Raw genomic sequence first — 24915 nt, forward strand, 5'->3', positions numbered from 1 at the left:
GCTTCTCTGTCTGTGTGCCCAAAGCAGATCACTGAATCATAGAAGTTGAAAAAGACCTTTAAGATGATCAAGTCCAACCATCAACCCAGCACCACCATTCTTACCAATAAACCATGTAGGCCATATCTACACAGTTTTTAAACCTTTCCAGGAGTAGTGACTCCACCACTACCGTGGGCAGCCTGCTCCAGTGCTTGACCCCCCCTCTCTGGGAACAAATTTTTCCATAATATCCAATCTAAGACTCCCCTGGCACAACTTGAGGCCATTTCCTCTTGTCCTGTCACTTGTTACCTGGGAAAAGAGACTGACACCCACCTCACTATCACCTCCTTTCAGGTAGTTGTAGAGAGCAATAACGTTTTCCCTGAGCTTCCTTTTTTTCCAGGTTAACACAGATGTACTGCCACAATTAATTCTCAACCCAAAACTTGACTTTGAAAAATTTCAGCTTATCTAAAAGTCTTTCAGTATGCATGCCCAACCAACTCCTCCTTCCACAACCCTCTCCAATATTAGCGATGGCTGCAGTCATAACCCAAAATAGTTTAAAGTCTTTCTTCCTCTATCTCTCCAACATGCAGTCTTGTCCAGATAGCCTATTTAAACTTTTTTGCAGTGGCTTTGTGCTTGGCTGCCACAATCAGACTAGACCTTCCAGCCTTACTTTCCTTTATCACTCCAGACTAAATTGCAGTTTGTGGGAAGTCAGTAATTTTGCAAGATAAATATTATAGCTCTATGGAATTAATAGTGTCACTTAAATACAGATTTACTAAAGATCCAGGGATTGCAACAGGTTAGATCTAAATTATGTATTGTGACCCCTGAACACAAAATGAACTGCAGGAGATAAGCTTGCAGTATTGGTTACACTGCTGGGTATGTCCAGCCAAGAGAAGTCATTCCATCCTGGCACCATTCATTATAGAAAAGAGTACCATTTTCTTACCCATTATGAAGCTATTTGAAACAGGTTGCCTTGCTGGAAAGCAGCAGACAGCAAAGACTGATTTCAGGGAGATGAATGGAAGATGCAGGGAATTCTGCAGTTCCACTGCCAGGCTGGGTATTTGTCAGGCCCTTCTACTTTGCTTTTTCTCCAGATTACTGCTTTGATTGTTTTTACCCACTCAATTTTTGCTTAAAAAGAGAAAGTGAGATAGGTCTCTTGTCCTTAGGTGAACATCTCTCTGCTGCTCATCCCTCCATTCACACAGAGCATCATGGAAATGCCTTTTTGTCTGTCTTCTCCCAACTCCCAAGCAGTTCACATAAGCACAAAGAGCAAGCATCAGATGGGAAGTTATGACAAGACAAAACAAGAAAACAACTAAACACATAATTCAGGTGAAATGTAAAGAAAAGAGTCAGTTTCCTTCCTAGAGACCTACAAGTAGTCATGAACTAAAGAGGTATCAGATACCTACAGCTAGCTACTATTATTAATGTTATTTTCATTAAAATCACACAGGCATCTGGAAAAAGAACTGCCTCAATCAAGCATTTATTTTAAAATTAATTTTAAAACACCATGAATTTCTGCAGGATATAGTGCAAAGGTTGCAGGAATAACAGGAAACTAAAAAAGAAAGAAAGAACACAAAATAAAGTGGTTTCACTTCAAGTATTTTCAAAGATATGATGCACTTTCACCTCTTCCCAGAGGTGAAAAGAAACAATCAAACTACACATATCTTGAAGTAAGAGAAAAAGGGATTTAGGTTTGCTTTTTTTTTTTTTTTAGAATAGCTGCCAGGGCAAGGAACTAAAATTTCAAATATGTAAATTTAGATTCCAGAAAAACAAACAACAAAAAAAAAAAGATGTGAGGAGGAAGGTAAGAGGAGATAATAAAAGGTGATGCAGTTGTACCTGAAGCAAAGTACCAGTCTGGGAATTTTAACCTCTATATCCATATTAAATACTTCCAGAAGCCTCATTTTTCATCACAGCACTCTCCTTCTTAGTTGCCTCTCTTCTACGTTTTTGAATGACTGATCCATTTTCCCTCAGGCAGATTGTACCAGTCTCTTTACTTAAACTTATGCTCTAGTTCAGAAGTACCAGCTTGGCTCACAGCTTGCTTTTATGGTGACCACCATAAAATGCTAGAGAGTACCATATACTTTTTATTATGGGTTTCTTCAGATTGTCTGTTTGGCCACATAAATAGTATTCAGGCAGAGAAAATTAACCCCTAGCAAAATAAAATCCAAATCCCTCCCCAAAACCAAGGCAAAGCAAAAAACTCTTGACACTTTTGTGAAATGTGAAGTGCTGTCCTTTCTAATTGAGTTTCAGCAGTGTTTAGGATCATTATGTGCCTGTCCCATAGTCATCACAGTGATTTTGAGGAAAAAAACCACAAAATGTTTATAATGGTTAATAATTATTAACAGCTTGAGAGTCTAATAGAGACTGGAAATTTCTTTCATAGCTAAGATGCAAAGATGCAGAGCAGTGGGGTTTTTTTTGTTTTCAATATTCCCATCCAGATTTCAATGGCTATTCTGACAGTGGTCCCAAGGATTGTCTCTGCACCCTCCAACAGGTTTTGGTCTGCAAAACACTCACCAAAACCCCTAACTCAGACTCCTGTGACAACGCTTGCATGCTCTCCTTTTGTAATTCACATACAAACAAGACTGACCTTTCACAGAGTGTTGTCTTTTTGCTTCATTCCATGGCTGCAGACTGATCACATTACCAGTTTGCTTCTCTCTTACCACACTTTGAGTCTGAGGCTGTTTCCCTGTGGGGAGCAGAGAGTCTTTTTCATTAGCAGGAGAAGGGTTTTTTAAAGACTCAACCAACAGAACTAACTCAAAGGCTGGATAACAGGAAATTTTATTGTTAAAAAAATTACACTGGACTGACAAATGCAAAGTTTCAGCAGAGAACTGTGTCAGGCCATATGTTTCACAAACACTAATTAAGCTGTTTCCCAGTTCCACTGAAATTACACCCATTTCCCATAGCATTAACAACAGGTCCTACTCTCAGGTCTCTTTGGCATGTGATTATGCAGCCCAAAGTGAGTTAGCACACAGGAGGAATCACTCAGCACTATCACTGTCACATACAAAGAGCAGATCTCTCATTTCTAGGATTAAGGGCAGAATAATTTCACATCAAATCTTTACAACTGCCAAACAAGTTTCTCAAAATGCATTTGCAAGGAGGTACAGAAGATGAAAAAGGGGTCATTAAAAATAGAGTATTATCTCTGAAAACGTCACTGGACGCTTGCAACCAGAGAAGGTTCTGACCAGGCTGTCTTGGGATCCAAATGCAGCAACAATTATGGTCCATGTATATTTAATAACTATTAAATAAACAGGCAATATATCTGATAAAGGCTGGCCTAGCTGAGCGTATTACTGAAGCTTAGCTACCACAAACCCAAAAGTTAAGGAAAGCAATGTGCTTTTTTTAAGCCTTGGACTTGGCTAAGAACTGACAACAGTGTGGTTTATTCGCATACAGACGTATCTTTGCTCTCATAATGCATTGTTTCTTCCACTTTCTATGGGCTATAACAATAAATTTTATTTCTCTCTCTCTAAATTAGTGTTTCCTAGTCCACTGCATTAAAGAGGCAGCCAAGGAATCAAGACAAATGAGGATCTCCTGTAAAGTCTAATTAAATAAATGTTCACTGTGTCATTTGTGAAGGCAGTAACTTGAGAGTGTACATTGTTTCAAAGGAGTTTTGTGTGATGAACATTAATGATCAGTTCAGCACAGTGTGGAGAACTGTGAAATGAAATCTTCAATAACCTCTAGCATGAAAAACAGAAGTCCAACGTGTGTTTAATTTGTACTTTGCCACATTGGATTGTCCATATGCTTTCATGTGAACTCCAAAAATTGATTCAGTCACCAACTGAGTCTGCTTTAATAAAAAATCACTGTGAACTCCCAAACAGAAGTCAGGTATGAGTAGTCAGTGTAGTTTAAAGTTGAGGTGAGTATGAATTTCCATCACACCCCACTGGAGAAACTCCAAAGGACTAAACAGTCAGAGACACAAAATTTTAAGGTGGTTGCCACAATTCCCCTCTCCAACCTGCTCACAAGTTATTGCACATCAGAGAGGTGAGCTCCGCTGCTGCATGGGTAAAGCTGCAGGGATATGGTATTTTTACTTTATGTGTCACAGTCCTTAACCCTCAGCCTGCATTTTCAATTTTTTACTATTTTTTAAAAATTCAAATTACATTTATATGTATTTACATTCTGTATGCTTGTTTATATTCTATATGTTTGCTTGCATTCTGTGAATAGAATATCTTTTAATTCTCTCTAGAGTACAAGAAAAGCGATTGCTAACATGGTGGATTTTGAAGGAGTTTCACTTGGGGAATACACATTTGGACTCTTCACATAGAAAGTGGCTCGTTTAACAACTACTCAGGAACATTTTCAGTGCAGATGAGCAACTCAGGCTTTAAAAGAGATCACATGTGGTCATATAAAACCCAATTACTTGCATTTATTTTTCACATTTCTGCTCTTACTGGCAGTTGTTTCTTTGCATCTGAGAACTCCTCTGATGCCCCATCACCATCAAATCTCTATGTTGATTTTGCATGTGCTCTTTGTGACAGTACAGGAAAATAAGCATAGGGAGACAAAAATATATAGGATAATGAGAAAAAAAGATAACGATACTGAAACCCTAAAAACACTGATCAGAGGGCTCTTCAAAATCCAACTCTAGCCTTCCATTTAGTCAGGACAGAGATTTCTGAAACGAGCCCTTAGCTTCCATTACCAATTCCCTACATACCAGAATAACAAGCAGTGTGATTCTTGGCCAACAGTAGAAACTGGGGCTCAACCCGGGCTGGTTGGGTTTCGCCCCCGCTGCCGGTTTGGGCTTCGCTGCGCCGCGCCTGCAGCCCTTCCAGCAGCCCGCACCGCGGGCCGCGCGCTGAGCTCCCTCAGGCCTGGCCAGGCCGGCGCCCCCTGCGCGGAAAGCTCCGCCCGAGAGAGAAGGAAGGAGGAGGAGAAGCGGGAGAGGAGGGCAGGGAGGCGGGGAAGAGGGGGGGAAGGCGGTCCCGCCGGAGGGAACGTCCGCGGGACGCTGTGCGGGGCGGCCGGGCCAGCTCCGGGAACTGCTGCTTCGCGGGGAAATTTCCCCTCAGCGCCCCCGGCCCGTCCGGGACAAGAGAGACCCGCGGCAGCCGCGATGGACTCCGGCAGCGAGACCCACGAGCTCAACGGGCAGGCGGAGGGCGCGGAGTCGGCGGTCGAGGAGCATGTGAGGGCCGGGGCGGGGCAGGGGAGACCCGCATCGGATCCTTTCCCGGGTGGGGCGGGAGGGGAACTCCGGGAGGTGCGGGCGGTCTGTGGCTTCTCAGTTGTTAGTGGGTTTTTACCCGTCTTCCATGGAGTCAGCGCTGTTTCTGTAGGGAAGCCGCTGCACGGGTCCGTATGCCGAGGCAGGGCGGAGCAGAGCATCCCTGGCAGGCCGGGCCCTGGCTCCGACACCTGTCACCCAGGGCCCTCCCCTCCCGAAGCTTAGGCCATCCAGGTGACCTGGGAGCGGGTATCCACGCAGAATGAACAATTACAAAAGTAGCAGGAATCACTGAAGAGTTTGGGCCTGTATGGTTAATTTTCCATGCAGTATTCCAAATAAAAATAAGAATATCCAACTTTTTTCTACTCCATGTAGTCAAAACATGACCAGAGATCCTCACTGGAAAGTATTCATCCCACATTCTGTTTAAGTATAAAGGATGTTTGCTGAGCATGCTACTTATCTGAAAAAAACAGACTTGTAAAAGAGTGTCTTTTATCTTGTTTTGGAAAGGACTAAACTCTAAAGGCAGCTTTTATTCCAACCTAAGTCTCAGCCACATAGAAACCGTTGTAGTAAACCATCCTCTCTGTCACTGGTAAAACTTTCTGGTTACAGACAGACTGGGCTGATTGTGTAGCACATCTGTCCTTCCTCCATCCCTCCCTTCCTGACAAACACTTGGAGTCATGAGTATCAAACCAAGAAAAATGAAAGTCTGGCTTTAATAAATCCTGGAAAGCCTAAAGTGAATCAAGGCTGGGATATGCAGGTCAAACTGGTAGTATGGAATGGTTTCCTCTAAACCTCTGACTTCTCAGCAGTTCTCTCATTTTCTTGACACAGCTTTGTGATTGTATCAGAAGTACTCTTGATGGAGTTTATTTTTCCCAATATGGTCTGCTCCAAGAATTTTTCAGCAACTTTCCTGTTTTACTTCATCTTCAGTCGCAAGAAATCCTCATTTTGTTACATCTTTCTCATCAGAACTAAAGTTCTCTGTGAGTGCCATATAAAGAACAAGCAGTGAGACATCTTATTATATTGTTTTAAATCTATACAGTGGCACTTCAGGGAACTTTAGAGACACTTTTTAAGTTTTCTCACACACACACACATAAAGTATATATAAGGTGAAACAGATGGGGACACTTTTCAAAAACCAATCTCAGAATAGAAGATACCTTAAAAAATCTGCCAGTGTTCACAATTCACACAAACAAAAGAACACCCCAGCTGGCAGCAACCTAAACCTGGAGAGACCGTCTGCAGGTGCCTAAATCCTCCCTCTTGGAGTAAAAAATGTGTCTGCTTTTAGGAATGCTCAACATCAGAACATGGGCCACCCTGGTTTCCTTCCTGCCCATCCCAGCGCCTGCCCTCTTCTCTTGTACATGTTCTCATCTGTATGAGAAGGTACACCACTACCTTCTCATACAGAAGAGGTGGCAGGAAATGCAGGTGTAGTTGCGTTACCTTCGAAGCAATCAGAGCATGCTAATTTTAAAAAGTCTAGTTAAGCTCTCTGTAGTTCTGAACAAGTGGTCACACAGTGGTTTGATGTAGTTTGTTTTTACTCCACCATTCATTTGTATAAATTTTTTAGCAGCTGTTAAGCTTTTAGAAGCAAAAAATTCCTTGCCTCTAGGACTGGGCTGGTGTGGCACACCTCACTGACTAATGTGTGTAATTACACCTGGCAGAAGTATCTGGTCTCTTCTTCAAAGGACCTGTTCATACAAATACAGATTGTAACTGGTTTTTTGTCCCTCTAGTTGCTTTCTTTGTTCATGGTCCATATTGAAACACTCTCCATTCACCGTGTTGTAAACTCTAGTTAAGCGTTTCCAAGATAACAGGACGTACTAGAGCCATGAAAAAGGTGAACAAGATAGTAGAAGTAAACAGCTTTAATGATGTTATTCCTAAAAATGTATTAAAGTCTGTATATTTATTCAGAAGTAATTCGGAACATGGCAGTTTCTTGACATCATACTGCAAGTAACCAGCCTGTAGGAACTTGAAATTATCTTGCTGCATATAGCCTGAAAAGGGATGTTCTAGAGCATTACTCATATCAAATTGAATTTGAGGTATTTGATAAACTCCAAATATTGATACTATTGGTGATAAGGTTTTGTTTGCATGTTTTTAAGTAGCTAGAGTAAACAAACAATGCTTTAACCACACAAAATCAATAGTCCACAACCCAGTTTGGAGAAACAGTATTGTAAGACCAAATAATTGGAATGAGTAGTAATAACGCAGTGCAGAAAAAAATTTATGCAGGAGCAAACTTCTATTTAAATAGCTGTGTGAACAAGTTTAAGTTACTTCTTCATTCACGAAGTTAGTCATGAGGTGTGCTGATTATTTTTAATTAATTTAATGGTTAAAAATATTCTAACTGGATCCTGGAATCAGTACAGCTTTAGGAAAACAGTGCTGTGCCCTCAGCAGACTGTACTTTTCCCTTTTTCAATATTAAGTTTTTTAGCTCTCTGAAGTCAACAGAATTGCTACTTTTTTTTCCTAATGTAGTCATATTTGCATTTTCTGTTTGTATAGAGAGTGATTCTTGTTAAACACATCATTTCAAAGCTGCTAGAAAATCATGGTGCCTATGAAATATGAACACATGCTGAGGTGTTCCCCCATTTTTTCATTTTTTGTTTTTTGGGGGGTTTTTTTGGGTTTTTTTTTTTTTTTCCGTATTCGCATGCAACCACACCATCTGAAGATGTGATTGCAGAGGTCTCACGAGCTAGTTAATGTTACACTGGGTTGGTACTTGAATGCACATCTCCCCCCTCTCCTCAAAATGGAATTTCCATAGGAAATGAAACTGATGATTCATTCCAGAGTTAGGGATCGGTGTTTTTCCTCTCTTGGGTCAGTGCTAAGCTGAACAAGTGATATAATGTTTTATTGAAGGAAAAACCACAAAATATCTCCTGAGGAGGTGTACAAAGGATCTATTAGAAAGTGTCTGAAGGAGACCACGAGGATGGTGAAGGGCCTGGAGGAGAAGCCGGTAGCGGCTGAGGGCACTTGGTCACTTCAGTTGGAGGAGACTGAGGGGAGACTCATTGGGGTCAACAACTTCCTTGTGAGGGGGAGAGGAGGGGCAGGCACTGATCTCTTTCTATGGTGAGCAGTGAGAGGACCTGCGGGAATGGCCTGCAGTTGTGTCAGAGGAGGGTTGGGGTGGATTTCTGGATTTTCCCCCCGAGGGTGCTGGGCACTGCCCAGGCTCCCCAGGAATGGGCACAGCCTGAGGCTGCCAGAGCTCCAGGAGTGTTTGAACAATGCTGCCAGGGATGCACAGGGTGGGATTGTTAGGGTGTCCGTGCAGGGCCAGGGGTTGGACTAGATGATCCTTGTGGGTTCCTTTCAACTCAGCCTATTCTGTGATTCTGTAATCATCCGTTACACAACAAATGTGGCTTAAAATATTTTCGTTGGAAGAATATGTCTTTTCTTTGTAGAATATTTTATATCTTTTTTTCAAATCAGGAAGATCTCTGAGATGGAGGGGAAGTCTGACTTCAGTGTGCCCATATATGACCCTTTGAAATGAAAGTGTGTAGATGATGGAGATGTGGACAGAAATTCCACAACTACAAGGATTGTTAAATACTAGTATAAAGTTACTAGTTCAATCGTGTTACTGTAGGTTTGATCTTAGAAAAAAATAAAAGTTCTAAAATTGTGATCTAATTTAGTCCCGTATTATTCCTTTTATGTCTGATCCATCTCTTTTTTGATTTAACTGGAATTTTTTCCAAATGCAAAGTTTCACCACAAGACCGGGAAAAATTGGCCGTATGGTATTTTTCTGAAAGATTAGTACTTCAGAACTGTAGCAAATTGCTTTTTAAACAATTGCTTTTTAGAATGTTTTTAACAGTTCTGATTGGGAAGACTATTGCAGAACACAGTAAAGAGCAGCCCCACTGTAAGTTCAGTATGGCTCAGCTTTAGTTCTGCACAGCCTCATTATTATGTTACAAGTTTCCATTGTTTTATAATTTGGACTTATTCCCAAACATGAAATTTTCAGGAAGCTTGCTCTATGGCATTACAAATCCAGAGGTCATTCTGGTCCCATCTCATTTTGAATCAAGGCTGTTGGCCCACAAAATTGCATTTAATAGCTAACCCCCAAACAGAAAGAAAACTGCTGTAATCCTTACTACAACAAGTACTGTATTTAGCAAAGATACTTTACTGTTCATTTTCAAATATTTCCATTTTCTGTGCTGTTTCCTTCTTGTTGAATCACCAGGTGGAGCTTGGCTGTGATTAACGAAACTCAGCACCTAAGGATATTTGCCAAAGAGCCACTTGAATTAGTTTTTAAATACATGTAACGAATAAATCCTTTCTGTATTTCAAAGGGACTCAGTTCTTCTGGGTGTATCACTGAAATGGGGAGTGAAGCAAAGCATTGGCAAAGTCTGTACCAACACTGGGAGACTGTAAACCAATACGATGCAGGCTTGGAGTGAAAATTTGGTCTTACAGAACCAAAAAAAGCCAGTTTATGACACGGCATTGTAGCTTTATCCTTGCAGAGTGCAGTGCTCTGGGCAAGCAAACAGACCCGAGTGGTACTGTCTGTGGGGACAGCACCATGTCGCTGTGAAAATAAGCTCTTCTATGGGATTCTCCAGTCACAAATGGAGTGGGAGGGAGAGGCTTTTCATTCACATCCTTTGTCTTGCTGTGCATAGACCAGCAGGGCAGGTCAGTGAGGCTGAAGCTTTGCAGCACAGGGGACCTGAGGGCAGGCAGGGAATACTGCAGGGAATGCAGTGCCAGCTGCACCTGGCTCTTAGACACGTGTGAACACATGTGCTTGTTTTGTTCTAACTCCTTTGGAGACAGCAACAAGACAACACAAGGGCTTAGCTTGTCTCTACGAAGTAATTTGGATACTGAATGTGTGTGACGAGGTGTTTTGGTTACACTGAGACTGAAGCAGGTCGTGTGGAATGCATACTGCTCTTTTGCCTGGTAACACCCACAGGAAAAGCTTTTTTTTTACCTGCATCCTAGAAAATCTCCAGATGTTCCACTTACCCTCTCTACAGCCCTGCAGGTGATCAAGGCACAATAAGTGTTGTTTGGTGCTGTGCACTACACATATTGCTACATGTTTGGAACCTCCCTGAAACCATAAAGTCACATAACGATATTCTACTATAATTTCTGTTGTATATGACTGTCACTCTCCTGAGGTTAAGGCAACGTCTCTTCTTTCATTGCCTGTCTATATATTGGTGTGTAACACATAGTCTGATCTTAAAAAGTGCTTGTGTAATACTGACTGTGTCAGTTTCAGTACTCCTGGCAGTGGCTTTCAGTTTGCTCCCAGAAGACATGGCTAATTTGCCTTTTTGTTGTTTCATTTTATGGTTTTCCAACATCAGTCAGGAGGCAGGAAGTGAATGTTTCTGGGATTTTCATGATTACAGGTCATTTTTCCTGGTGAAGGCAAGATTCCTGGCTGAGAAAAAGTTCTGAAATTGCAGTTCTTCAAATGCCTGGTTCCAGTGTTGAACTGGTCTGCTTTCAAGAATGGTAACTAAAAGCATCTTAACTGAGTAAAATGCCACTTTTTAGAATTGAAACACAGTTAATAGCTGAGTTGTCATTCCATAATAAAGTTTTGTCTCAGCTTACCTTAGGAACTCCCTACTTTAAAAAGTCTCCTCTTATTGGAGCTATTGGAGCTCAGAAGTGACTCAGACCATTTTCTCCCCACAGAGTTCAAATGCCAGAGTCTGCTATTTCCACCATACAGAAAATTAGCAACCAGCAGGGTTCTGAAACTGCAACTGTAATTTTCCCAGGGATGAGATTGTGATCATGGAGTCCCAGATGTAACTGAAAGGAAGATGTTGCCCAAACTCTTTTGTGTAATTAAAAAAAAGCCAAACATGTTCACACTCCAACATGGAGTGAAGACAAAGAAACCAGTCCTCATGTTTTCAGTGCAGTCCCCTTCCATCAGGATTAAGAACTGACTCGAGCTACTCATGGCAGTTTGTGCCTGTGTTACACGCTGCAGCCCCATAGACCCAATAGATATTTCAAAGTCAGTATTTTTGGCAAGAAGAGGTTAATTAATTCCTAGACATAGGAAAAAGCTCCTCTCTTATGCACTTGTAAACAAAACAGAAATTACTTCTATGGTGTACTGAGAACAATTTCCTATAGTTCCTGCCCAGAAATGGAATTCTGCTATTTCATGCATAGTTTCCCATCCCTTATTACACTGGTGCATCAGGTAGCAAAGAGTGTGTTTGGCTTTTTACTGCACAATGAACAGTGAAAAATGTTAGTCTGGATTTTTCTTCTGAGTACTGCCAGCGAATATTTTATGCTGCTTTCCTTCCATAAGGGAAACATGAACATCTGCTCCTGGTTTAATGCTTCTGGTGGATAGTATGCAGGAATTGTGGTATTTTTTCTGAAGCATCCAAATGTTGTATTAGTGTAATGGGGCAGGGGGGTGAAAATAGGAAGCTCTTTTTGAGGAGAAAAAGAGGTGCCAAGTGTGGGATAGATTCTCCAAAGTACCTGTTTTGATTGTGGGATTTAGACAAAACCAAATGATTATCATGTTCTTCCTGACTGAAGTCAGTATCCACCTCAGAGCCATTTTCTTCCCAGGAGCTTGCTCTTATGAAGAATCTGAGTGGAGCTGCGATTACATGGCTGCTTCTCTTGACAGAGAAAAAACACTTGCTGCTGCTCTATGACAATTTACACTCAGTCAAATATTGAGAGTTGTGATGGATAACAACGTGTCTGGTGAAAATAGATCAAATTTGGTGTTTAAATGCCCTGCAAAAAGTGGCAATGTGTCCATAAATATCTGCCCTATTTAAAAGGAGGCTTTTAGGTCTGGACTGTGGCAAGCCTGGCTTTGTAGTTGGAAATTTGATCGTGTTTAGTGCTGCTGAGGAGTGTAATTAGAGGGTGTCTTGTGCATTTGAGCTAACCTGTGATGCCAGACTTCTTTCACAGGATCTTCTGGCAAGCAGGAACACATTTGGGCAATAAAAAGGTCTTTAAGTTAAAGTAGGTTAAAAGAAGTCAGCTAAAATAAACTTACTCTTCATATATTTGTCTGTAATTTATGAAAATAAAGTCTAGAAGTAAGAGCATCAAGAATGAAATTCCTAACCTATTCAGAGACAGCAGGATAGAGGATCACCTACTCTTCCTTCTTTCTGAAGTTGGGCAGCTAAGTCTAACCTGGTTACCCTAAGTTGTATCTAATCCATGCAGAAATAGGCACCTCGGGGAGACAAGCATCACATTTCAGGGTAGGTCACATGAATCATCATCAGCAAACACTCATATATTCATCCCATCGGGTTAACTAGCTCTGGGTTTGCCCTGCAGTTGGTTTTTATTTTCCTGTTTGTTTGCACAGCAATTAAAAAAAAAAACCAAACCAAACAAAAAAACCAATCCCAAACCAAAACCAGCTGATGTAAAAATGGGGGGAAAAAGATTCCCTTGTAATTGGGCAGTTCTTGGCAACACCAGATCATCTGATAGTTGAGTGGAAAAACATCTGTGTATGGGTGTATGGCTGGCCCTGGACAGTGCCATGGCAGAGGAAGGCGTAGCAGGGAAAGGAGGGCAAGCAAAGTTCGCACAGTGGCCAGCTTCACATCAATCCTTAAAATAAGGCTTGTGAATAATGAAGGAACTTTTTAGATGTGTTATGAGAGAAAATGAATTTAATAAATAACTGTACTTTTAAGTGTGCCTTCAGGAGTAAATTAGTCACAACAAACTGTTGATTGCTGGATTGTGTTATAGTGGCTTTTCCCTCCCAGCTTTTTCTCAGTGCAAACTCTTCAGCTTTTCTAGTCTTTCCTTTTCCGAGGGTAGAAACATGCTGACTGTTTAGACTGATCCTATAGGCAAGCTGGAAAAAGTGCAAAAGGGCAGTACAGGCAGGCACTGTTTTCTGCTGTCCAGTTGGGAGGATGGGGGTAACAGTGGGAAAGCTGCACAGATAATCTCAGTACTGTTGTGGCTCTGCCCATATGATTACAGAAATCAGTTGATGGGTCAGGTGATCTCTCACTCACCACCAATTGAAAGAGATGTGAATAACCATTTTCCTCTCTGCTGACTTCAGCGCAGAATGTCACAGTGGTTCCAAAGGAACAGACCCATCAACATCAACCACTACGCCAACAAGAAGAGCGCCGCCGAGAGCATGCTGGACATCGCCCTGCTGATGGCCAATGCGTCCCAGCTCAAAGCCGTGATGGAGCAAGGGCCTTCTTTTTCCTTTTACATCCCGCTGATCATTCTTATCAGTCTGTCACTCACCCTGCAAGTTATGGTGGGAGTGCTCCTGATATTCCTTGGTAGGTAGCAACAGCTTGTATTTTTCTTACAGGATACAGCCTATAAGATGGTACACAGACGCACCATCTGCTTTTAAAAAGCCTTTACCTGAGAACCGATTAAAGTTAGAATCATAGAATCATTTAGGTTGGAAAAGACCACTAAGATCATCTAGTCCAAAAGTTAACCCAGCACTGCCGTGTTGACACTAAACCATGTACATAAATACCACAAGTACATGTCTTTTAATTATCTCCAGGGATGGTGATTCAACCACTTCCCTTGGGCAGCCTGTTCCAATGCTTGACAACCCTTTCAGTGAAGAAGTGTTTCCTAATATCCAAAAATACAGATTTTCTCTTGAAACCATAGAAATACTGCAACAAAGGGAGGAAGGGCAGTTTCATGTGAAATCTTAAATTTTTATCAACTTCCTCCTACTCATCTGCCTAGACTATGAATATTTTTCTCTTCAGAAAGCCTGAGGAGGAAGGAAAATTATGAAATATTGTAAAAGAAACATCAGTAGGCCAGATTGGATAATGCAGTCTATCCAGTTTCATAATATTGTTTTTGGCAAGACCTTTTACTTAATCTTATGATTGAAATATATTTCTTCCATATCAGTCATATAAGAAAATACTGTGAGTGCAGAACTCCAAAAGAGAAGTGAAAGTCAAAATGTCCATCTTCACGTTGGTGTGGCCTGTTGTCTACAGCTTGGCTGTGTTGCAATCAACTTGCATCTACTGTTCTCCACCTAGAGATCCCAAATCTGTAGGTGGGAAATGGTAGAAATACACTAGTTTTTGTTGATTTTCAAATCCATGTTGAACTGAAATTAAGTTTAAAAAGAAAGGTTCCTTGGAGCAACGTTTCCCCGTAAAAGCATACCTCACATGTTATCCACATGACTTCAGTTTGAAGTGACACATGATAGGAAAATACAGGCCGAGCAGCATCTAGGGACTGCAAGTAGATTGTATTGAATTCTGCCTATTGCTAGGGAAACCTTTTCTATTTTCTGCCAAAGAAATGTGGTGAGATACCTTCAACATATGCTAGAAATCCCTTCAAGAGAGTGAGTTCAAATAGGAGTTGTGTTAGTGTGTGCTTTGGACACACTTAAAGAGGCAGCTGTAAGAATTAGTTCCCTTCTCCCCTTTCTGTCTTGTTTGTTGAATTACAGACCTTAACACTCCTGGAAGTTCAATAAAGTGTTTTTGCTATTCTCAGGAAGAGATGTTGAATATTAATAAGTACAACAGTGTGAGACACAAGACTCAGTATTTATCACTAAAAATTAGGTATTTTAAGTTAGTATGGCTAAATTAGTAGCACATTTATGTTCTATACCCTCTACCTTACTCTGTAAGACAGAATATTGCTCTAAGTAGCTGTAGAACCAGACTTGTAGAAGTCATTGGTAAGTGAGCATGAATTACTTGAAAAAGTCTGACTGAAACTCCACAGAGAGTGGAGAGACAGCACTATTCTGGCAGTCTGGGGTTTCTGTTTTGACCTTAAATAAGCCTTCAGTAACTCTCTTTTTAATCTACTGTGCTATTTTCCTCTGTGCTTTTGTGAGGCAAAATGCAGAAGTAATCCAGTGGCACTTTGCAGAGTTACTGGAAACCTGCAACGTTAATTAGCAGCAGCCTTAGACTATCATTTTGGAGAGCCAGTCAAAGATACCAGTAGAAATCAGAGGAAATATTGAACCCCATTATTCACTGGAATAAATGACACCTCCACTGAATGGGAACAGCTGTGGATCACTTCTACTGATACGTCGTTGTTTATTCTAATAACATTTTTCAAATCTTGCCCTTTACCTTAGTGAGAACTAGATAATTGACCTTGGGTCTAATGTAAATGAAAAGGCAGAGTTCATACATGGCATTTACTGAGTTATGAGTGCCACCTTTGGCATCCCTGTCAATTTTTCAGTGTTGTGCTCTTTTCTCACAGCTTAAAAAACAACATTCTGTTTAAGGAGAAAGTTTGAAGGGATTCAGGATACACATGGCATGTGATATCAATATGTAGTTGACGCAGCTTTCTTCTTTCATACAAAAGAGATGGAATACAGCTGTCTCTGCATTTGGTAGAGTTGCCACAAGACCAAAATCCAGGTCTTGGCTCAGAAGAGATTCCAGAAAGGGACTGGAAAAAAACCAACCTGTTGATGCTGGGAGGTGTGGGAAGAGAGTAATGGAAAAATCAACAAAATACTTCTATGTTCCTTGGTTGACGGCATCTCCCTGGTTGTTTCAGCAGGCTTTGGAGCTGTAAACAAGTTCCCTGTCTTTCTGTTGGGCAATAATTTCTCAATATATGCTGAGATACTGCTTTTTAATGCTTGTTTCTGCAAGACATTGCTAAAATGGTTTAAATTGCTGTCAGTTTTATCTTTGTCATGTTGGGGGTGACAGAGCCTTTGACTTATGGTGACACACTGTTGGAGCAATGCTGTCCTACTGAGGTCAAAAGATAGGAAGAAGACGGGAAATAGGACATGAAGGTATGAAGATACAGGCACCAGAGCAAGAACTTGGTTTTCACAATGTGTATTTGATAGTTTTAACTTGCAGGAATAGTTTGTTTCTGTCCAGCCATGAAATTCTGTCTCTACAAGCTCTCACAAGGCCAAACAACAGTCTGTGCCACCATCCAGTTTCATTCCTTGAGCCAGGGTTTTATCCTGGGAGCTACCAGTTCTCACAGTTGCTACTAGGTATTAAAAGTTTTTCCTCCTTAAAAAGAGCCTTTCACAAAAACAATGTGATAAATGTTCAGCAAACTTATCCTTGAAAGTGATTTGATGACCTTAACTTTTTGGAAGAAAAGCAAAGAGCGCCTTGAAATAGTTTCAGTGGCATGAAATTATAGTAATCCACTATAATAAAATACTTAAGAATAACTGTTCTTAAGAACATTGTCACTAACACCCTCATCTTAAGTACTGTAATTACAAAGATAGGATTGCTGCAATTCTATTTCAAAATTTAGAGCTCTTCCTAAACTGACAAGTATTGTCTTTGGCCCTCCTTTGGACAGAGGGACGGCTTGGAAAGTGTCAGTTTGCTTTTCAGCGTGATTTCTTTTAACTGGCATAACAGGTTAGGCCATTATTGCCTTTCCTTTTTAAACCAACCATCTCAAATGCTCTTACTCTATGTTTCAGAACCAATTACTCCCTTTCATTTATTCGTCTTCATTTACATGGCAGTACTAGACTCCTTCCAGGTCCCGTTGGGATGCAAGTGTCCAGATGCTTTATAGATCTGTAAATTCATTTTAAGGTTGAAGTACTACTGAACTTATTTCATGCCCATACAGGTGTGCAGTAGCTTCTCAGACAGTTCCCCTTCTTCAGTGGTTTGCCTGGCCTGTGATGTTTGACTACACTGCTTTAGCAAACGGGACTTGAACAGGCGCCCAGAATTCCTTGAAACCAGAACAGCATTAGACTTCCTAATTAGAGACCCCAGGTGAACCGAGCAGTTAGTACTTCAGCATCACAAGTGTTTTTGCCACTTAACTGCTTCAACAACAAGGGATATTGGTTCTGTGGTTCACTTCTGGAGTATGTAACAGGATCATTATGTTACAACCAAATAACAAGATTTATCTCATGTAGTAGAGTCATAAGCTGTATATCTATGTGTATGCCTATCAGAAGGAGCTCAAAGTTTTATGCTGCTGTAAAAACTTGTCAGGTATAAGTTCTCTTGTGTGTTGTGCACATGCACACACAAACTACAGTGATCTATGCTCTTGAAAACTAGGAGTCTTAATTGACAAAATCCATTCTCAAAACATGCTCCAGAATTCCTCAGCACTCAGTCCACCACCATCAAAGAAATGTTGCCAAGGGTCTGAGCTGCAGACCTGAGCTGCAAGGGTCTTACTGCCACAGAGCAGAGACAGGAAACTCTTGGGTTTTCACATGATGTTTCAGTGGGCACGATAGTATTTGGTCAAAGGTTAGACCTGATGATCTTGAATGTCTTTTCCAGCCTTAATGATTCTCTGATGCTAGACAAGTGCCCCAGACTTCTCACTGTCCTAAACAAAGCCTATTATCAGGCCAATTTGTATGCTATCATGAGGCCTGGAATCAAAGCTTACACGAAATTAATGCTATCTCCCTTGTGTGAGCCTCCCTCACTCCCATTAGTTCAACTAAAAAGCGACTGCAAGAAACAAAGGAAAATGTTTACACAGCGGATGCTCTCTGTAGAAAGCAACTACACTGCTCTGATATCTTCTGTTTAACAGACAGAGTGCCCTTGCTTTCTAAAAACAGAATTGGGGCAAAAGCAGGGAGCACAAGGGAATCCACCTTGGGGAAGGGCAGCAGTACAAAAAAAATTCTGCACTGGTAAAGAGATTTGTCGCATTTTGACTAGGAAATTTAACTTCATCCTGTCAGGGCCTCAAGCTTCATGTATTTAAGACTGAAATAATTTTTAAATGCTTAAAGTCTGCAACAAAGCTAGGCTTCAAAACATCAAGACCTCAGAAGATTTCTAGTGCTGTTAGTGCATCCATTACTTCCCATGTGTCTTCACAGAGATTAGATGCTAATTACTGGAAGTTAATAGGCTCCTTGTGATTACAAACCTTCCCCTTAGCACTTTTACTGACACAGCAGAATCTGACTTCCCTTTTAAATATGACTGATCCAAATAGCTCAGAGTAAGATAATTCTTGAACTACATCAATATGAAACCTTTTATTGTGGATTTTGAAATATACATATCATTAAACATTTTTTCTCCTTTTTCTCTGAAGTTAAATATGACCTTAACAACCCTGCAAAACATGGAAAGCTGAATTTCCTCAACAACCTTGCAACTGGACTAGTATTCATTATAGTAGTTGTGAATATTTTTATCACTGCCTTTGGAGTGCAGAAACCAGTTCCTGAGTCAGCATCAAGACAGTAAGAACCAGGTGAGTGTGGTCTCCCTGTGGCATGAGGTAGCAGGGCATGGCATCCAGGAATGCAGGACACACTGGGGCAGTTTAGAAACAGACACAAGCATATCTGTATGGTTCAAGTTCTTGCAAATACCTGACTTCACATCAGTGCAAAAGCAGAAGCTGCTGTGAACTGGTAAGTTGTTACAGTGTGTTTGTAAATGTGGAGTTCAAAAGTTGATGGCAGCATCTCACTCTGACAGGGGCCCCTTACATGTGTCACGCACAGGAAGTGTAAGGATTGTCCTTGCCTAGCCACTCCTTTTCCCAGCTGCTGACTAAGACAATAAGGGAAATAGTGTTGTTTTGCTTTCTTCAAATGCCTCTCTTTATTTTTTTTAAGGAAGGTTTGCATCCAGTCTGTTAGTTAACACTGAAGACAGTGCGTTTCCTAGTAACTAGGGCTGTTAAGTTTGACGTGTAACACCATGCATCCTGGTGCTTCTCAGTTCCTGTGCAGATCGTGTGGCTCTTCTGTCCTCCACGGGACAGGGCTTTGCTCTGTGGGAGACTCAGCCCACAAAGATGAGCACTATCACTTCACATGTGGCCATTTAGTACAATGCTATTGCTCTGCCTGCATTTTCAACTTTGTTCTTTACTTACACAGAAGGATAAATATAGGAATTGTGGGGATCAAACTGGGTATCTTCCTAGCATCATAGCTATGATGAGCAATTTAGGAGGAGATAAACCTAAATTGTAGGCTTGTAACTCAGGAAGCACTATGGCCAACATCTGCCTTTAAAATAGCACTGCTAAGTCTGTGTGTGCCAACATTGCTCTGGCTCTTGGTCTTTCAAATCTCAACCCAGGGTCAGAGACCTGCTGAAGGAGGAATTACAGGGCTGACAGGCCATGGTACACTGGCTACTACACAGACAGCCCATCATGTGCATGTAATGTTACTGCTGTGTGCAAACTTCTAGAAAGTTTGCACATGAAAAGGAAGATACACGGCCTTTAAATCATTAATCTGTAGATGAATGGTGCAACAGAAATCTGTAACAAGAATGGGAGTCAGACCAAAATTTCTCATCAGTCTAAACAGCACAGGGAGAGATCAGTGCAAAAAATGACTAGGAAGATGAAGAACTACATTAATTTATCTCAGAGTGTGGGTGGAATGTTCTGGTTTAACCAAAACCCATGAAATTCTGGCAGTGAAAGATAGTTTTGTTGCATTTTCTGGCCATAGTCCCTACAAATAGACTAATAAATATTTAACAGTAAAGAGCACATAGATTATCTGAGTTATTATCAGAAATGCAGGTAGAATGTTGACTTCAGCGGTAAATGTAAAAGCAATACTGAAGCACTAACCCCAAAATTACACTGGCAAAGCTAAGAGGGCTGAATGAAGGATTACTGGAATTTTAGCTGCTTTCACAGGACAAAACACACACAATAGCCAAGGCCAGAGGCAGAGAAAAGAATCTGAAATAGGCGTAAGGAGGTATCAGTGAGTTTGTGCTATGCCTCGCTGTTCAGCTGGCATGTGCTGGCAAGGAGGTGGTTGTGACAGCACTGGTGTTAGAACTTCTCCTCTGCTATTTCTTCTGCACTCCATCAACCACTGACCCAGAGGGGTTTGTGGCTTGATCCTGAAATACCTCCTTAGAAAGCTGGGTTAAATGAGAAACAGTTCTGCCATAACTTCTCTGAGATTGTCATGTGAGCACGAAACATAGTTCAGTGCCTCTATAAAGCAGAAATAGTAGCTGGTTTATGTAAGCTCAGGTAGAGGCAGGACCAGGGTACACAATAAAGCAAGTTTACGTCTGTACAGAACCAGCAGCTGTGGGCTTCTGCCTCCATGCTCTCACACATGCAGTTTCCTAATTAAACAGCCAAATGTGGTGTCCAGAACCTGTCTTTTTGCTCCAGACTTGTTAAAGGTGAAAGTTCTATATTGCTTTGGAACATTACAGCTGTTGTTTGCTCATTTGTACACGTTGCCCTTGCTAAAAATATGTGGTAATCTGAATGTAACTTGAAAATTAAGTGTTTTTCAGTCTGTTGCCAGAGTCTCCTCAAAACCCTGAGAGAAGTGGGTGGCCACCATTTTCTGGCTATTATGCACCCTTTTCCACAGAAAACTTAATTCCCCTTTTAAAGCAAATGTGTCATTTACTATAATTCCCATCTCACTAAAATCTCAATATCTTTGTGTTTCAGAGATCTGGAGCATTCATTTTAGATGCCATTTGTGGTTGAGCCGGTTACACTGGACACGGTGGGGAAGGAAAAATAATCTGAAGAAGCTGGACATGTCAAGCAGCTTTCTCAAGTTTCTAACAATCAACACATTTGTGTACCTAAAATTTTCCTATGTGTTAATATTTAAACTGTTTGTCATCTCAGAAAAGGTAGCTTTTGCCCCAAGGACACTATTTTTCTGGAATATTGGCATTTTGATTTCAGTAGAAACTAAATGTTTTTTCAGAGAAGTGGCATAAGCTCATGAAACAAGGAAATATCACGTGGTAGCACTTCACAGGACTTTTTTTTTTATATGCCTTTGATTTTTGTGGCAATTCGTCATTTCCACCATGGTAAGAAATGTCAGGCCTTCAGTTCTGGCGTGGTCAGATTGTCCTTTATTTCACAGCTTGGCACACAAGCCCATGTACTCTGTAAGCCCAGCGGGGCTCTTCCTTTGCAGCATGTAAAGGTAGCTGTGCCTTTTTTTCCTTTTTTTTTTTCCATTCTAGCTAAAGCAAAAGTGAGGAAAACAGAAACAAACAGCATTCTTTTGTCCAGTTTTGTTCACACATTTGTCTTGTTTCTTCATCTCTGGATAGACTTAAAATTTCCTATCCTTTGTGCACAGACACAACCTGATTGTTAATAGTTTCTTACCATGAACTGCTATTCTGTGTATTCTGTGCAGCATATGTATTTATTTGAATCATAGAATAGTTTGGATTCCAGGGACATTTAAAGGTCATCTCATTCCACCCTCTGCCATGGGCAGGGACACCTTCCACTATCCCAGGATGCTCCAAGCCACATCCAGCCTGGCCTTGGACACTTCCAGGAATGAGGCAGCCACAGCTTCTCTAGGCAGCTTGTGCCAGGGCCTCACCACCCTCACTGTAAAAGGTTATTTCTTATATTAAATTTCTGGAAATTGTATTAGAAGTGCCACCTTTTCTAGGCTCAGCTGGTAAACTGGAGGATCCAGGGTGAACTTTACTTGCTAAACTGGTACCAGGTGCCTCTCAGCAGCAATTCAATTGGCATGACGAATAGAGTTTTTCTGTCCACTTTCCTCTCTCTCTTCCCATTGATTGCTGCAGTTTTCTTACTTTTATGAGTTTATGGCTAAAAGCAAAACAAATTTTTAAATTTTTATTTTTAAATATATGTATAGAGATAGAAATATCTTCTAGGCTCCTACCTGCTGGCTCAGGGACTTAACACTTTTTCTAAATATACTATTGCACAGGCTACAAGAATTTCTTCAACAAAAATATTTTTGTCATTTTATTTCCAAAGTATCATACCTGCAATCAGAAAATCTGAATTTTCTAGGTTGTACTTACAAGTAGATGCAGATTTGCATTAATCAATTTTCTTAGCATCAATTTTCAAATGCTGCCTTGTACTTAAGAATAGATGTTTGACCTTCATGTGTCTCATCTCATTTACAGTTTTTGTTACTGCCATTTCTCTTTCATTATGTCTCAAAGCCCATTGATTTAGTAGATTTTCATGTATATAGTCTGTAAGAATTACTAACAGAAAACAATGTAGAAACTTGTATGATTAGTAATGGAATAGACATTCTTTTTTATTTTCTAATTTGTGTTTTGTTGCTTCATTTCCATTGTAATATGTATTTAACCAGGATCTAGCAGGCAATGGTTCAATTGTGTGTGCTATACTAATTTAAACACAGCTCAAAACCAGTTCTGAATGAGGCACAGAGGAAAACTTCCTGTATTTATTTTTTACAAACGACCAACTGTTGCAGCACTGTTCATACCCATGCGTGGCTGTTACACTTTTGATGCTGCAGAGGAGTGGATTTCCTGGCCACAGAGCATTGCTGGAAATCTGAAAAACCTTTCCTTTGGAAGAAATAGGTGATTGTAGGCAGAGCCCTTCCAGTATGAAATTTATCTGTTACTCAACACTGGTCAGTAATTTTGGTAAGATTTTTGACTCTACCACCTTTGCTGTCTTTCAGCATTCTTCTCACTGGAATATTTGCCCATCTGCACATCCGGTTCAGCTTGGACAGGCTCTCTGGGGGAAGCTATCTCTGTTCTGTTCAGGAAACTTTGTACCTGAGCTGGGTGTCTGTTGCTTTGTGTTCTTCTAAATATATAACCTGTCCAAAAGACATTCGACTTAGGTATGAATATTAGATATTTTTCATTGCCAGATTTGTATCTTTGTAGTTTTTTAACCAAGACAAAAAAACAAGGAGAAGAGTCTTTCTGGCACTTAGCTAATCCTCTAATTTTTTGACTAAGGGCAGAAGCAGATACCAAGGCTCTGCTGATGTTTGCTGGCTTCATACTTGTGGTGATTTGGCTTAGTTTTGAACATAGCTTCACCTGCCCCTGTTACTGCCATGGTCCTGTCCTGTCCTAGAATCCCAGGATAGTTTGGGCTGGAAGGAACCTTAAAGCCCATCTGGTTCCACCCCCTGCCACAGGCAGGGACACTTTCCACTATCCCAGGTTGCTCCAAGCCCCATCCAACCTGGCCTTGAACATTTTCAGGGATCCAGGGGCAGCCACAGCTTCTCTGGGCACCCTCTGCCAGGGCCTCCCCACCCTCACAGGGAACAATTCCTTGCCAATACCCCATCTAATCCTGCCCTCTGGCAGTGGGAAGTCATTCCCCCTTTGCCCTGGCCCTCCATCCCTTGTCCCAAGTCCCTCTCCAGCTCTCTTGGAGCCCCTTCAGGCACTGGGAGGTGCTCTAAAGTCTCCCTGGAGTCTTCTCCAGGTGGGCACCCTCAGCTCTCCCAGCCTGGCTCCAGAGCAGAGGGGCTCCAGCCCTCAGAGCATCTCTCTGGCATCCTCTAGAATCGTTCCAACAGCTCCACATCTTCCTTGTGCTGAAGCCCCCTGGATGCAGTGTTTCAAGTGGGGTCTCACCAGGGCAGTGGAGGGGAGAATCACCTCTTACTTGTCTGGCACTGAGACACGTGAAAGCAGTCTGAGGGTACAGAGAAAACATACCAATTTTTTTCTCCATTTCATTCTTCTCATTACTGGACCATAATTTTTCAGGTCACTCAGACAACAAGCTGTTAGAGTGGGTTTCTCCTGAAAAATGTAATAGCTGTTCTTACAGCATCCTTAGTACTGAGCTGTTGTCCATCAGAAACTACCATGGCTTGTGTATCCCATCTTCTGGGAGCCTGTGGAGCTAAAAAGATCCAGAGCAGTAGGGCAGGGAACATGAGGCAGTTCTCAACTGCAACTTCTCTACTGTAGATTCCAATGGATTTTGAAAGACACAGCTTTTGGGATACACAGAACAGAAAGAAAAAAAGACTTCCAAGATTGAACACATTGTGGGATGCCAAGAGCTGGATTTGGAGCTCTTCAGAGAAGGGGTGGGTACCTGTTCATGTGGAATCCTCCAGAGCTGGGCTCAGAACCACAACAAAAACCTGCCATGAATCCTTCTGCCTCCTGAAGCATCACAACTGAGAGCCTGGTCTCCTTTTGGTTTGAAACATGTGAAAACCTGATCTGAGAGTTACCCATCTGCCTCTGAGGCTGGATGGGCATCAGCAGTGTTCAACTTGCTACTGAATGCCTTTTTAAATAAAAAGGCTTCTGGTTTATTCCCATGTCTTTTACTGTGATTAAGTAAGAAAGATTAAGCAAAACATCCTCAGACATGCAATCTGTATTTTAAGTCTCTGAAGCCTTCAGAGTTCATATATTTTTTAGCTGATAAAAGCATCTGCAAGTTGGTTTCAAGTATAAACAACTTAATCACAGGATTATTATTCTTTTAAGTCAGGTGCTGCTTTAAAATCCTGGCAAGTATCTCTGAGGGTCAGCAAACAAATACATAGGTTTGACTCGTTCTTGGACTCGTTCTTTGGTTTGCTGTGCTTTTTCAGAGTTCTTGGTTGGAGGCAAGTATTTCCCTTAAAAAGAGGTCATCAGTAATGAAGTGAGATGAATTTTCCAGGCTGTGTGGGGAATGGGTCATGCCAGGTCAGCCGTTTGCTCCTGTTTCATAAGCTCTGG

At 41.3% G+C, this 24915-nt stretch overlaps 1 protein-coding gene across 1 annotated transcript; it reads left to right on the forward strand.

The window, feature by feature from the left end:
• Positions 1-5045: 5045 nt before the first annotated feature.
• Positions 5046-24506, forward strand: NINJ1 (ninjurin 1). Its single transcript, XM_085073170.1, has 4 exons — positions 5046-5269; positions 13482-13716; positions 18497-18658; positions 20864-24506. Exons 1-3 carry the CDS (start codon positions 5198-5200, stop codon positions 18649-18651), a joined length of 462 nt encoding a protein of 153 aa, XP_084929296.1. The 5' UTR covers positions 5046-5197; the 3' UTR covers positions 18652-18658; positions 20864-24506.
• The last annotated feature ends 409 nt before the right edge of the window (positions 24507-24915 follow it).

Source organism: Lichenostomus cassidix, chromosome 12 (assembly GCF_008360975.1).
Source record: "Lichenostomus cassidix isolate B80296 chromosome 12, HeHo_3.0, whole genome shotgun sequence".
Classification (NCBI taxonomy): domain Eukaryota; kingdom Metazoa; phylum Chordata; class Aves; order Passeriformes; family Meliphagidae; genus Lichenostomus; species Lichenostomus cassidix.